The 15,700-nt window shown below is 42.6% G+C and overlaps 1 protein-coding gene across 1 annotated transcript in view; it reads left to right on the top strand.

Annotated features, from left to right (window-relative positions):
- The window catches only part of CBX8 (chromobox 8), a 32,335-nt gene extending 17,037 nt beyond the window's left edge, over positions 1-15,298 (top strand). Inside the window, exons 2-5 of the mRNA XM_068262610.1 lie at positions 4,318-4,361; positions 8,085-8,150; positions 9,743-9,809; positions 13,857-15,298. Coding sequence (XP_068118711.1) covers positions 4,318-4,361; positions 8,085-8,150; positions 9,743-9,809; positions 13,857-14,708 — 1,029 coding nt within the window. The 3' untranslated portion in view covers positions 14,709-15,298. The remainder of the gene's footprint in view (positions 1-4,317; positions 4,362-8,084; positions 8,151-9,742; positions 9,810-13,856) is intronic.
- The last annotated feature ends 402 nt before the right edge of the window (positions 15,299-15,700 follow it).

Here is a 15,700-nt window from a genome sequence, read left to right as displayed (position 1 = left end):
TAGCCTAAGTGTAGTTTGGGATTACTGCCAGTGAGGTTAAACAGGAACGCTTAGCGCTCAAAATATATTCAGACAAATCATTCTGGATATTGCCCAAAATGGTGGGTGTATAAATATAGGAGTCTTTGACCCAATAGTAAATATTGATAGAAGAGCAAGAGTTTCCTCTTTCCAGTTTTAAAAAAAATATTACTCATTGACATCTGTGCAATAGAGCAATCATAATTTATTATCCAAAATGAAGATAAAAAAACAATTAAAACCAAGACAAGGCCACCTCGCCTCCTAAAAAATATATCAAAAATATCTAGCAAATCCAGCTTGGTCTCAAATCTGTGTCAGGACTGGTCCATCTAAATCAGGCTTTCTCAACCAGGGTTCCTTGAGTACTCTGCAGGGGTTCCTTGGCATTCCCCCCCCCCCCCCATCCTGGGGGAAGTATAGAGTACATTATAATAGGTGATACTTCAACAAGAAGCACTAAATTGGGGGGCAGAATAATAATGAGCACATTAATAAAACGCACTGTGATAAGGAGACAGTATAATGAGTGGCAGTGTAACGGGGTAGTGAAATAAACAGCCTCAACTACTTTTAAAGACCATGCCTCCTGCATATAATTGCAGGGGTTCCTCAAGATCAAAAAACTGTTTGCAGGGGTTACTTGAGATCCAAACATGACTTGCAGGGTTCCTCCAGGGTAAAAAGGTTGAGAAAGGCTGATCTAAATCATTGCCACCCCTCAATAATAATAATAATAATAATAATAATAATAATAATAATATCTAATAAGGTGTGGTGGTGATTTAGATGGACCAGTCTTGACATGTATTTGAGACCAAGTTGAATTTGCTAGATATTTTTATATTTAGATCAGTGATGTATGTAGATGGTCACGGGGACTTTGTGGATATGGGCGGGGGGGGGGGGGGGGATTGGGGGTGGAGTTTGACAATAATACTGATTTACAGAAGTTACTTCCCCTGCCACCTGCCAATTCTAGCATAACTTACAAAGGTTTAAGTTAAATAAATTAATTCTGTATCACAACTTTAACCCCCTTGCCGTTCCAATTGTTGTGGCATGGGGGCAGCGCAGCACTTTTTTTTTTTTTTTTTTTAACCTCCCCGGCGTTCTATTGAGATCGCCAGGGAGGCTGCGGGAGGGTTTTTTTTTAATAAAAAAAAAACTATTTCATGCAGCCAACTTAAAGTTGGCTGCATGAAAGCCCACTAGAGGGCGCTCCGGAGGCGTTCTTCCGATCGCCTCCGGCGCCCAGAATAAACAAGGAAGGCCGCAATGAGCGGCCTTCCTTGTTTTGCTTAGATCGTCGCCATAGCGACGAGCGGAGTGACGTCATGGACGTCAGCCGACGTCCTGACGTCAGCCGCCTCCAATCCAGCCCTTAGCGCTGGCCGGAACTTTTTGTTCCGGCTACGCTGGGCTCAGGCGGCTGGGGGGACCCTCTTTCGCCGCTGCACGCGGCGGATCGCCGCAGAGCGGCGGCGATCAGGCAGCACACGCGGCTGGCAAAGTGCCGGCTGCGTGTGCTGCTTTTTATTTGAAGAAAATCGGCCCAGCAGGGCCTGAGCGGCAGCCTCCGGCGGTGATGGACGAGCTGAGCTCGTCCAGACCGCTCAGGAGGTTAAATCCTGTAGCTAGCCTAGCGCTAGCTACATGACAGCCGCTGACAAGCGGCATCCCCCTATCTTCTTCGATCGCCCGCCGGCGATCTGCGCAAGCAGTAAATCCCGTTAAGAACGGGATTTCCTGCAGGGCTTCGGCGGGATGACGTCACCGACGTCATGGACATCGGGACGTCAGAGGGAATCCCGATCCACCCCTCAGCGCTGCCTGACACTGATTGGCCAGGCTGCGCAGGGGTCGGGGGGGGCGGCTCGGCGGGTAGCGGCGGCGATCGCGTACCACACGCAGTTAGCTAAGTGCTAGCTGCGTGTAGGGAAAAAAATTATGAAAATCGGCCCAGCAGGGCCAGACCTGGCAAGGAGGTTAATAAACCAAAACCACTATTTGTTATGTACTATAATATCAGACTGCAGAACACCTCTACTGGAGTTCACTTTAGTGAAACAGCCACACACTGAGCTTTATTCTTCCAGAAAAATACTTCCTTATGACTCTAATCTTTTAAATAAGACATTTCAAAATATATTGGGCTTGATCCAATTCACTTTTTCTCCTAAGTATTCTCCTAGGTAATATTTTCACACCTTATTAAAGCAGATCCGAGATGAAAAACTAACTATAACAAGTAACTTGTCTATATATCTTATCTAAAGTTTATATAGTTTACACACATATCTAGCTGCAAACAGCTTCAAAAGTTTGATTATTTATTCCTGTGATACAATGAGAGCGACCATGTTTTGTTTGTCACATTGTCACAGGCTGAGGGCTGGAGATGCTATCAGCTTGCCTGTGTGTAAATTCAGTCCCCTCTCCTCCTCCCCTCTGCCTCTGAAATCTCTGGCTAGTAACCTCCTCCAGCCCAGACTGAGCTCCCATAAGCCCTTGCTACAGTGCCAAGGCTCAAAAGGAGCTGTGGGCGAGGCTTGTTTAGTTTATAGGGAATTAGAGTATTAAAACAAAACAAAAAAAGTATTTGGCTTGAGGAATGCCCTATAAACTATATGAAAGGAACACAATTATGCAATGATTAAAAGTTTATCTCGGATCCACTTTAGGAAAATGGCTTCCATCAACAAGCAAGAAAAAAACAGTATTTGTTCACCTACTTTATCAATTGCAGTGTACTGCAAAGTCATTTAAAGAAAACAAAAATTATCTCCTAGGATAAAACTTGGGAGAAAAAGTGAATTGTATCGGGCCCATTGTATTTCTCATTACAATTTTTAAAATAAGAATTGGTACATTTTTGCCGACTCCATTTCCAACTCCATGTACCCAGTAATTGCTTCTGAATCCATTCTGCTGGAAGTAGATCTTTATCGGGGGAGGATGCCCTTGGTTAACCACCCTGGCGTTCTGATTAAATCGCCAGGGTGGCTGCGGGAGGGTTTTTTTTAAATAAAAAAAAAACTATTTCATGCAGCCAACTGAAAGTTGGCTGCATGAAAGCCCACAAGAGGGCGCTCCGGAGGCGTTCTTCCGATCGCCTCCGGCGGCCAGAAGTAACACGGAAGGCCGCAATAAGCGGCCTTCCGTGTTTCGCTTACCTCGTCGCCATGGCGACGAGCGGAGTGACGTCATGGACGTCAGCCGACATCCTGACGTCAGCCGCCTTTGATCCAGCCCTTAGCGCTGGCCGGAACTGTTTGTTCCGGCTACGCTGGGCTCGGGCGGCTGGGGGGACCCTCTTTCGCCGCTGCACGCGGCGGATCGCCGCGCTGCAGCGGCGATCAGGCAGCACACGCGGCTGGCAAAGTGCCGGCTGCGTGTGCTGCTTTTTATTTCATTAAAATCGGCCCAGCAGGGCCTGAGCGGCAGCCTCTGGCGGTGTTGGACGAGCTGAGCTCGTCCAGACCGCTCAGCAGGTTAAAGAGGGATTGTCAGCCACAAAATCAAGTTCCATTTACCCACTGCACTGTTTTCATTATGCAGCCTTACCCTGCATTGTAAGCATCCCAATGTAATCAGAAATGTTTCTGCTGTAATAAATCTTATCTGTCAGACTGGCTCTATTTGGTACATTGCCAACGAGAAGAAAGCTTGTCATCTCCCCTCCCACATTCCTGCTCCTCACTGATTGGCTGAAGGCAGTTCAGTGTGACACAAGGCTGAAATCTAATCTTGCTGTGCTCACATGTTTACAAAGCAAGCTAGCTATGACAGAGCAGATTATAGGAGAAAAAAGTAAGGGAGGTAATGACATCAGGATTGGCTTCAGTCAGGGCATCCAAGATGGCAAATGCCTGAAACAGAATTCTCTCTACTATATCAAAATAACGGAAAACAAATTGTGGGCCATACCATACATCTGTTATGTAAGTAGAACAAGTAGTTATCCACTTATATACAGTATGTGGTTGTTGTTGTTTTTTTGTGGTTTTGTTTTGTTTTCCTGGCATAGTATGGCTGCTTTAAATTATATCTTTGCTGGGAAAGGTGTAGTTAAAGAATTCAAGAGCTGAGGAGTGGTGAATGTGTTTTGGGAAAGAGTTCCTAACGAAGCATGAAGCTCGTGAGAAGACTTACAGATATGAATGTGAGGTGGTGATTCCAGTGAAGGATACATTTTGCCATGGCTTTTGGGTCTTGTAGTTCCCTATCTCTTTGCTCTGCATTATTTCAGCTGATTTGTACAGCAAACACATAATTGTATTCTTTTTCTTACAGGGTCGCATGGAGTATTTGGTGAAATGGAAGGGTTGGTCTCAGAAGTAAGTTTGTTTTTTTTGTTTTTTTTTCTTTTTCTCTGGTCTTGTTTCTTACTAATTATAGTACACTTCAGCAAAAGGGAAATTAGTCATTTAGTAGAGTCAGTTAGAATTAATCTTTCCCTTTTTTATATAGCAGTGGTGGTCAACTGACACTGCACTCCATACCCTTATCATTGTTGCTCCATTTTAGCACCACTTACCCCTACTGTTAGTCCCCATGCTATTCTGTGCCGGTTTGCCATTAATGTTCTTAAAGTGGATCCGAGATAAACTTTTACTCATTGCATAATTGTGTTCCTTTCATATAGATTATAGGGCATTCCTCAAGCCAAATACTTTTCTGTTTTAATACTCTAATTCCCTATAAACAAAACAAGCCTCGCCCACAGCTCCTCCAGAGTGCCTTGGCACACTTGAGCCTAAGTAGCAAGAGCTCAATCTGGGGAGGAGCTCAATCTGTGGAGGAGGAGGTTACTAGCCAGAGATTTCAGAGGCAAATGGGAGAAGGAGAGTGGAGTGAAGTTTTCACAGGCTGAGGGCTGGAGATACAGATCAGATTGCCTGTGTGTAATGTGACAAACAAAACCTGGTTGCTCTAATTGTATCACAGGAATAAATAATCATATACTGTTGAAGCTGTTTGCAGCTAGATTTGCTGTGTAAACTATCTAAGCTTTAGATAAGCTATATAGACAAGTTACTTGTTATAGTTAGTTTTTCATCTTGCATCCGCTTTAAGGCTAGAAACCCACTAGGAGAGCTTTTCTGAGCGCTTTGTGATTTGAAAAGCTCTAGCTAATGTAATGCTATGGGTGTGATCCCACTAGAGTGATGTGATTTTATAAAAAAAACCCATAGCATTGCATTAGCAAGAGCTTTTTCAAATCACTCACACTTAGAAAGCGCTCCCAGTGGGTTTCTGGCCTAAGCCTTATAAACAGGCTAGATGGAACTTGGCCGAGGTGGCCAATAATGACCACTTCTGCCGAGAATCTACCGTGTGAAAGGTGGTCCCTGAAGTCCCCCAGAGATCAGCCTGGTAGAACGATTCTTCTAAGCGACCGCTGAGAGCATTGTTCTCCTCGCATAGCCCTCCTGAGCTGATCTTTTGGCCCTCCCCTCCCCCACATAGCAACAGAGCCTACAGGCTAGTGATGAGTCTGTACAGCCTTGGCCCTGCAATGTCACCCGAGGGATCGGGACGTGTGTATGAGGCTTAATATGACACCCGCTGCCTGTAATTGATGTTCTATTGGCCTCTTCCCCTATAGTTAGAACCCGCAGTACTTGTCGCGCATACATTTGAAAAGTCGCAAGCTAATTTAGGCGTAACGTTAAATAACGATATTACTAGCAATATTGGTAAATAACAGTTTAAGTGCAACATTAAATATCAAAATCAATAACAAACACGGTAAATAATGATTTAATTGTGGCCTTACATTATCTGTAAATTTACAGATAATGTTGAACCTAACTATAACCTCTCCTTAATCTCACACAGAACCCTCCCCTGGTGGTGCCTAACCCTAAGACCCCCCTGGTGGTGCCTAACCCTAAGACCCCCTCAGTGGTGCCTAAACACTAACACTAAAATCACCCTGGTGGTGCCTAACCTTAACACCTTCAGATTCCCAATAATAAAATAAATTTCAATTTAATTTCAGCCGCCCGCTAAATAGCGTAACGGCTTTCTATATTACGATAAATAACAATTATGCCCACATACATATCCATAAATAACAATTGCGCCCACATATATCGATAAATAACAATAGCGCCCATTTTTGGCCGTGACTTTTTCAACTGCTACTCCTCTCGCCTGTCTATATATTTCATTCAGCCTGTTTCCCTCTCTCTGTATTTTTATGTCTTCTGTGCCACACATCTCTGTAATCGCCTCTCCCTGTGTACCTTCTTCTGTAACTGGAGTCCCCTTTTCATTCTCCTCTAATAAGAGCTCCTTTCCCCATTTCCTATTTGATTAGGGAGACCTGTGCTTTCCTTCCTGTAATAAGTGTCCCTTTATTGTGAGCAACACTTTGCGTTGCTGTACTCTGTGCCCCTTCCAAGATAATATGTCCCTATGTACCTGTTACCATTGGTGTCCGCTGTGCTCCCTTTCCATGATGTGTTCTCTGTACACCTTAACTCTACCCCCCCCCCCCCCCCCCACAAATCCCAGTAGCTGTGTGCCCATCTTTGTGGTGGTCCCATGTGCTCCCTTTCCATTCCATATGATTTGTGTCCTCTATACACCTTAACACCCTCCCAGTAGTGCTATATTGGCCTCGATTCATCATTGTCTTTGAGATAACTTTTTCCAGTTTGTTAAATTACCGAATTCGAAGTTTATCGATTTCTAGTTGTATTCATCAAGGTTTTTCCGCATTCGGTGTGAATTCGTTAACAATTCGGTAACCATTCGGTAACGTGTCGATATTACCATTTTACATCGGTAATTTAACACAAGGCCATAAGATTCCAATGGAATTGTGGGTAAAAGACAGTCCTTTGAACACTACGTAGCAACATTCTGAATAGGGCTTAACACCTGGACCAGGATTCTAGAAGTGGCTTGGGACAATCCCACAATTTAGCCAGCTGCAGCTTGACAGGAGCCTAATCTATAAAAATATAGTGCAGCTAGCAAATTAGCTAACCCTGGCACTGCCTGTGTTCTCTTACAAGATGATTCAGGAGAAATGCAGATGTCCTGGTATAGCAAATAAATCCATTCTCTTGCAGATTGATATAGTTCTAGACCTTATTCTTGCCCTTCAGCGCCTTTGAATCACTCTCAGCTGATACATAACCACTTCAAATGGCTCCATCTTCTCTGTCAGCAATGATCTGACAGGAATAACGACAGAGCAGTGAAGGAGATAACTAATCCTAAATGTAACGCTAAACCACGCCCACTTTCATTTTCATGAATTGCACTTTCTTCCGTTTTAGCGAATCATTAACGAATCGTTACCGAATGTTCGCTAACAGCTGTAGATAACTTTGATGAATCCTGAAATGAAGTTAACAAATTCGGTATTTTACCAAACTGTTGTTTAATAAATTTGCTAAGTCTTGATGAATCGAGGCCATTGTGCCCACCTCTGTGGTGGATCCATGTGCTCCTTTTTTCAATACCCAAGGCCCATATGCAATCCACTATTTCACCTGAGTTTTCTCCTATGTGGTATTTTCACAACTTGTAAATAAAATGTGTTTTACACCGTCCGCAAGCAAACCAATGCTCAAAATAATGTTGGCAGTACCTTTTCACCTTATTTTTGGTACTTTTTCCATTGCAAAGTGCTAAAAAGTTATTTTAAATCCAAGCAGGTTATTTTTATGCTTCTGTAGCTGTTTTACCTCACAACAGATTTCCATGTCATAGAGAAGCTGGAAATTGTCAGTTTCAACCCATGTTACTGGAATATGTTACAGCATAGTTTGATAAATGGGTGGCTGTTCACTGGAGTGGAGGAAAATGATTGCTTGAGGTGACCTTACCCCAGAGTTGTCTCCAGAGCTATCACAAGTATCTCTGCTTACTGCAGCTTGCTCAAATATTTCAAATCACTAGACAGGTGTATCAATAAAATATGTTTTGTTTGCCCCAAAATAATTTATATATTTTGTGATCCACCTCTTTTTGTTATTAAAGATAATACGTGTTGGAATAATTGTGTAATATTGTCTCAATAAAACATAATCTGTTCATAGGTACAGCACCTGGGAACCTGAGGAGAACATATTGGATTCAAGATTGGTCTCTGCGTTTGAGGACAGGTATGCAGACCTTTCCCCAGACAGCATTGGTTTGAATTCCCCTAAAGACACACAGACACACACAGACAGACAGACACACAGACACAAACACACCTTCAGCAATCATCCAGTGTAGGGATGGTCAATGAGATGCAAATAATTTCCATCTGATGCAGGATTATTTAAATTATGTATGCAGGTTGGAAATGGACCAATCAAATTTTACCTCAGCAATTTGATTGGTTAATTTTTAAGCTGCGTACATTTGCATATAAAATTAGCATAATACTGCATCAACTCAAAATTATTTGCATCTCTTTGACCATCCCTAATCCAGTCTTGGTTCACTCCATGTTTATTGATCCAATGTGGTGAAGAAGCCAGCTCTCGTCAAACTCCCCCCCCCACCCCCCCCACACACACACACACACTCTTATCGTAAATACTCGAATATGAATTGACCCCGTGTATAAGTCGACCACTAAATTTGACCTTAAGCTGGAATTACTCGAATATAAGTCTACCCAGCAAAGTTAGCGGTTGCACTTCTCTCCTCTCTACTGCAGTGAAAAGCATGCCGTGGTATACTGATCCCACCGCCAGGTGTCGGGACCTTCCTATCCTCTCAGTGCGACTCCGTCAGCTTGAATTAGCTCCCCTCTGTCGGCTCCTGATGATGTCACCGGTAGCCAACGAAGGGGAGCTAACAAATATTGTACTTTGGCTGCACTTGGGGACCAGGAGGGTTTAATGGCCACACTCGGGGATCAGGAGGGGTTAACAGACAGTGAAAATGTATTGCACACATTATCCCCTCCTGTTCCCCAAGTGCAGCTATTAATCCCTCCTGATCCCCAAATGCAGCCAAAGTACAATATGTGTTAGCTCCCTTTCGTTGGCTACCGGTGACATCATCAGGAGCCGACAGAGGGGAGCTATTACAAGCTGACGGAGCCGCACTGAGAGGATAGGAAGGTCCCGACACCTGGTGGTGGGATCAGTATACCCCGGCATGCTTTTCACTGCAGTAGTGAGAGGAGAGACAATGCCCAGTGGTGGAAACGGTATATGCTTTCTTTCCGCTGAAGTAGCTTTATCGTGGGGGAAGAGAGAGGCGGGCGCTTGGAAGGCATAGCGAAAAAGAGAATTGGCCACCCACATACAACATTCCGGCTACAAGTTAGATATTTAGGCCTGACTGTATTACATATAATAATATATATTGTCTAACCCCCAGACCCCCCCCCCCCCCCCCCCCTTCCACCAGTACATATCAAGCAGCATGTCTGTACAGCACTAGTTTTCCGAAAGTTCACCTTATTACTGGATGAACTTTCATGTGTAAGAAGATTAAACCAGCATGGATGAATTCTAGCTTTTATATTACTGAGTGAGCAGATAATACGGTTTCTTTACCTCTAGCTGATTGCATAGTCATAACATATGGAACTTAATGTAGTCTGCAGTATTTATCAAGGCATCTGAAATCATTGCATACTTTGATAGTGTCAGGAATCCCTGGGGAATTTATGGTAGCACCTCTTCCCAAAGCCTATGGGAAAGATTTGAAATTTATAGGATTCTGAATGTCTGCAATATTTCTTTTATTCTAGGGAGAGGGAAAGGGAGATGTATGGACCGAAGAAAAGGGGCCCTAAACCGAAAACGTTCCTACTAAAGGTAAAGTAATAGACCACATCTCCTTGCACAGATCCTAAGGCTGGACTGTAATCATCCGTGGCAGACAATAATTGGGCAATCAGGCCAGCGTGGTTACAGAGGTTCAATGACGATTGCCAAAGATCCGACTTGTCAGATCTTTAGCGATGACCAACGCTGAAGCACTGTACGATGCCATTGCTCTTGCCGCTCCCCCAAAACCGCTCCATCGCCCGTCTCAATGTCTCTCCATACTGTGCCTCCTCACGCAGGCTCAGTACGGAGCTGCTTGTCTTCGGGAGCACTCAGGCTCCTGAAGACTTCCAAAGCCTCCCACAATGGCACAGAGTAATTTTTTTTTAACCATCGGTCGAAGACTAACGCAGGCGATAGTGTTGGAATGAGGTGGCCGTGAGAAGAATAAGACGACTTAATAGGACCCAGAGCCTTCCCTCTCCATAGAGAAGTATCTGTTGTTTTGTTTCTTTACTCGCGTCAGTAATACTTTAAGGCCTGATGCACAGAATTAGATTTTCTGGCAGATTTCCTGCCAGATCAACCATTTTGCAACCTGTCCAACCTGATTTTCCGATCAGTATTTTTGATCAATTTTCCATTCACTTCTATGGAAAATCGATCAGAAAGCAGATCGGACAGGTTGGAAATAATCGATCTGGCAGGAAATCTGCCAGCAAATCTCATCGTGTGTATTTGACATAAGGGACAACTGAAGCAAGAGGGATATTGAGGCTGTCATACTTGTCTCCTTTTCAGAAATGCCAGTTGCCTGGCATTACAGCTGATCCTCTGTCTCTAATACTTTTAACCATAGACACTAAACAAGCATATGCAGATCAGGTGGCAAGATTAGCTTCATGCTTTTTTTCTGGTGGTGTTTAGAGACTACTGCAGCCAAATAGATCAGCAGGGCTGCCAGGCAATTGGTGTTGTTTAAAAGGAAATGAAAATGGCATCCTCCATATACCTTTCACTTCAGTTGTCCTTTAAGGACCAGAGCCTTTTTTTGTTTTTCAGATCTAGAGTATGATCACTGTGATTGGCTCACACTGATCACAGGGTCAGCAACCAATGAAATTGAGTGCAGTGGCGGCAGGAGATTGATAATCACATCCTGGCAGTGATAAAAGGCTCAAAATAGAGTGTAGATTTAATTTGGCTGTCACTGGAAAAGGTGAAATGAAATAATCTGCATATTTGCCTGCTATAAATTTTCCACTCTTCTTAGCTTCTCCCTCTTTTCATCTTACTGCCAATGGGAAGATTTTATTTTGTTGCTTGGCCGCTTTGCTGCTTCTTCTACATAATGGCACTTGGCCAACCCATCATCCCACGTCTATGCTCCGGAACTGAATTTATTTAAGCCCCGTTCACACTGCACGTGTTGCCGTCCGGATTTCGGCAACGCGTGCATGAGGCGGACACGCACAACATCAGACAGTGCATAGACTGCACTGTCTGATGTTCACACTGCATGCGTTCCGGACCAGTGCGGTCCGGAAACGCATGCTGCATGCATTTTTTTACCAAAATGCGCGGCTGACCCATTCACTTTCAGTGAATGGGTTTAGCCACGCAACGCATAGAAACGCAGATGGCGAGCGTTGCGTTCCGAACTCACGGCCATCTGCGTCTCATGATGTGAACGTGGCCTGAGGCTGCCAGTCATTTCACATGCAATGTTATAACTGAGTCTTCTGTAACAAGAGGGTTGTAGGAGAGGGTTTAGTGCTGGATTTTTTTTTTAATATAATATAATAATATATAATATTATAAGTCTACCCAGCAAAGTTAAGTTGCACTTGGGGCTCAGGAGGCGGTGTTAATGACTGCACTGCATACAGTATTGCAGCTATTATCCCCTCATGGCCCTAAAGTGCAGCCAATCATTCCTACAGGTCCCTAAGTGCAGCAATTATTCACTCCTCTTCCTGCTGCCCAGTAGTGAGCCCCACCCCTTTCCTTGTTAATTATTGTGGGCAGGACTTTCAGACCTGTGTTTTCTTGGCATTTCCTTTCCTCAAAGTATTACTTACCACAGGATAAATTGGTGAAGATGGTAATGTCAGTAATAGTGCACACATTACTCAGTGTTGCTGCCATTGGTTGGTAAAAATGTCAGTGTCTCACAGGCAATGGCTGCCTCTAGTCAGCCCTGGACCACCAGGCAATCATCTGTGCAGTCCAGGTCGCTGACAGTCTGAACTATGCTCCATCTCAAAAGCCAACTGCAGGGAGGAGTAAAATGTCACGTTAATATTCAATGAAACCTTTTTTTTGTTAAAGATAGAACTTCATTATGTATGCCATACTGATTTCTACATGGGCGGCAGGCTGAATTCCAGGACTTATGAGCTTTGACCAGGGAGATATTTGTGTAAAAAAAAATCTTAAACTGGAATTGATGAGTACCCACTCTGTTACTGTAACACTTAAAGTGAACCAAAGGTGAAATTAAACTAATAAGATACACAATTGGATCTGTCCTTCTACTCCTAAAAATAACTCTTTTAGATATCTCAAGGTTTTATTTTATGTATAAACATTTACAAAGCAGATTTAATGTTTCATAGTCTCTGCTCAATTGCAGTGTCTCAAGAGTCCCAGAGTGAAAATACATGAACAATAGTACACCTTTTTATCTTTTTCTCTCACAGTAAAAAGCCCAGGTATCTGCTTAGGAAAGTTTTTTTTTTTTTTTCTTTTTACAGGTGTAATTTTGTTATCAGTGAGCCGACTGAGCCCTGACTGGAGACAAACTGTCAGTTCCATAGCTAATTCTAAACTCTTTCAGGCAGGGGAAAGAAAAGAAAAAGGAGGACAGCATAAATGTCTGTATGCTTGCCACTATATATGCACATGTCTATCACACCATGTCTCTGCTACACTTTAAAGTTGCCCTACAGCGAAATATTTTTTTGTTTTGTTTTTATTGCTAGTTAAAAGTAAACCAGCATGTGGTAAATTTTATGTTAAAAAGAAAAAACAAAAGCAGAGCTGTCGCACAACTTGCAAAGACACTTGGCATCCCGTCGCTTGTTAGCGACTGAGATGTTGAGCAGCTTATTTATTTGTGGGGGAGGTCAACAGTAACTGCTTTTTTTTCTGCAGAATTTATTTCCGCTCGTATTTTTGGTAGAAACGCTGATTCGATTCCAGTTTTCTCATCTATCTTGTGTCGCTGCAGAACGTAGTTTAACTAGCTACACTACTCTTACAGGCAATCATGCAGGCTCTTCTGGGAACACCGAAGTGTGTCTGTCCATCACTATTCCTGAGTGATGGATGGGTGCACTTAGGTGTCCACAGGAAAGCCTGCTCAAGAGCTGGCTGAATCAGACACTATGCTGCCTGTAAGAGCAGTTTAACTTATTAGACTACAGTACCTTTATATATTCCACAGCAGCACAATATGAGGAAGGTAGCAATGAACCACTGTTCATACTAGAAACATAAAGTTCTTCCGAAAAAAAAAAAAAAGTTTAACTGCTAAAGGTTGACAGTTTTTGTTTGAGACAGTATAGTAAACAATTTTGTCTCTGCAAATATAGAAACCCTGTAGAAATGAGTTCCAGGCTTCAGACTTCCTAAAATGGTTTCAACATTTTGCAGCTTTCATATCTTGCTAGCTGAGGAGTTGGGAGGGTCAATGAAATTCAAATAATTTTGAGTTCATGCAGGATTATGTACATTTTTTTTAATGCAAATTTATGCAGCTTGAAAATAGACCTATTAAGTCCCTCCAAGGTTTAAATTGATTGGTCCATTTTCAAACCCCATACATTTGCATACAAAATTTACATAATCCTGCACAAACTCCATTATTTGCATCTCATTAATCCTTTCTACTGAGGAGTTAACAGGGCTATGCTTTCAGCTACAACAACCACTCGTTTGTCCTTCAGTGTTGGCAGTGGCTTGGGAAGCGATTGGAATCCGCTGCCAATGCTATCTTGCCAATTCAGGAACCCCACTTTACAGTCCAGGGACTGCTATAGGTCTTGTTTAATAATTTTCAGCATGAGTAATAAGTGTTCTGTATCTTGACAGGCACAAGCTAAAGCAAATGCGAAGACCTATGAATTCCGAAGAGAATCTAATCGTGGCGTTAGAGTTCCATACCCAGGACGTCCTCCTGCTCAGCAAGTCCCATCTAAGTCCAGGGAAGGTCTCAGAAGTACTTCAAATTCTTCACATGAGAGTAGCGGCTCCAAAGATATCCTTCAAGAAAGAGTAGGCCGGCCAGACATTGGAGGCGAGCATTATCCTTTACATATTATTAAGAAAAAGAAACATCATCATGAAAAGGGGCTCCATAGAGAAGATGCCTCAGCTATGAGAATGTCTTCTGCTAACCATAGTAGTCAAGTCGAACTTATGACTGGTTCTTCCAGGATGCGTGATGCAGGACCATTAAAATATAAATCTACACATAGTGTCATACAGCTCGCAAGACGACATAACTCAGAACTGGGGTCAACAAGCCAAACAGATCTTCTTTACTTACCTAAAGAACACGGACAGATGAATTCAAGGCCGGAACAGTCCAGCTTTGACCCTCCTGCACATAGGGCAAATCTTCGGACTGATAGTACGAGCCCTAATTCTCAAGCTACAACTGTCCCAAAAACCAAGCACAATTCTGGGTATCATCATCATCATCATCATCATCATCAGATGCCTGACTTCTACAATACTGCTTTGGTAACGCATAGAGGGAAGCCTTCTCTCATCGCCCGTATTCCTGTGGCCAGGATACTTGGTGAACCAGAAGACGAGACATGGAGACCTTCAGCGGACAACTTGGAGAAAGTAGTAGTGACAGATGTGACTTCTAATTTCCTGACAGTGACAATAAAGGAGAGCAATACAGATCAAGGCTTTTTCAAAGATAAAAGATGATCACATGTGCATATATTTGTGTGTATATATAGCAATCACAGTTAGGAGCTGTAGTATTTTATATGTATGTCTGTAAATATATACCCGTGCATTTTTTTCACAAGTAAATAGATGTATTATACAATGTAAATATTTAAATAAGTCCTTATATTCAGAGAACAGTGGTGTCCAACATCACTAGAAAATATCATATATTTGGAGTTCTGTGACCTGTACAAATGCACTTAGCTTATTTTACAGTAGGGAAAAATATATTACGTTTACTGTTAAGTTTACTGAAGAGGCTTCAAGTTTTTACATTTTTTTTTTTCCTGATTTCTGCCAACTTGCATGAAATTGGCAGCCGGTCCTACATGAACTTGCTTAGATAGTGAGAACAAGAGAAAGTAAAAACACTTAGCTGAAGCTTAACCGTTTTCTATGTTAACAGTCTAATTAAAAAAATTTCATTTTATTTTCTGTATTCAGATATTTTACTTTATTTGGCATTTTGGAAATGTCCCGTTTTAAAAACCTGGTTTTATTGTTTTGAGTGTTGTGAACTCAAAGTGATGTTTTAAATATATGTGGTAAGTTTTCCCTCCTCCTGATTTGCAGTCGTTTGTGTCAACGTTTATTTTGGCTTTATTGTTCTGTATTGTGGCTTGCTTTTTCACGAGTCTGCCATGTACTAATGCACTTATATATATTTTTTTTAAATCCAAAATCTTGTACGAAGCACTGCTATAGAACAGCTTGACACAAAGGCTAACTTTAATGCATTATTTGTGGTGATTAATTACAGTGAACCTGAAATAAAAATCACGTTGACCCTATAGCACACAGCAAATTCTATTACCCTTCCTTCCTGCTTCTGATAACTATCCCTGATAGCCTCTAAACTTTTGTGCAAAACCAAGAAGGCCCTGGTTATATTCAAAGTGCTTCTACTCAGAGCCGGTTCTATATTTTTTGCTGCCTTAAGCAAACGTGAGGATGCGCCCTCCTCCTCC

Source organism: Hyperolius riggenbachi, chromosome 12 (genome assembly GCF_040937935.1).
Source record: "Hyperolius riggenbachi isolate aHypRig1 chromosome 12, aHypRig1.pri, whole genome shotgun sequence".
In the NCBI taxonomy this organism is placed as follows: Eukaryota; Metazoa; Chordata; class Amphibia; order Anura; family Hyperoliidae; genus Hyperolius; species Hyperolius riggenbachi.
This window is presented reverse-complemented; position numbering and strand designations above follow the sequence as displayed.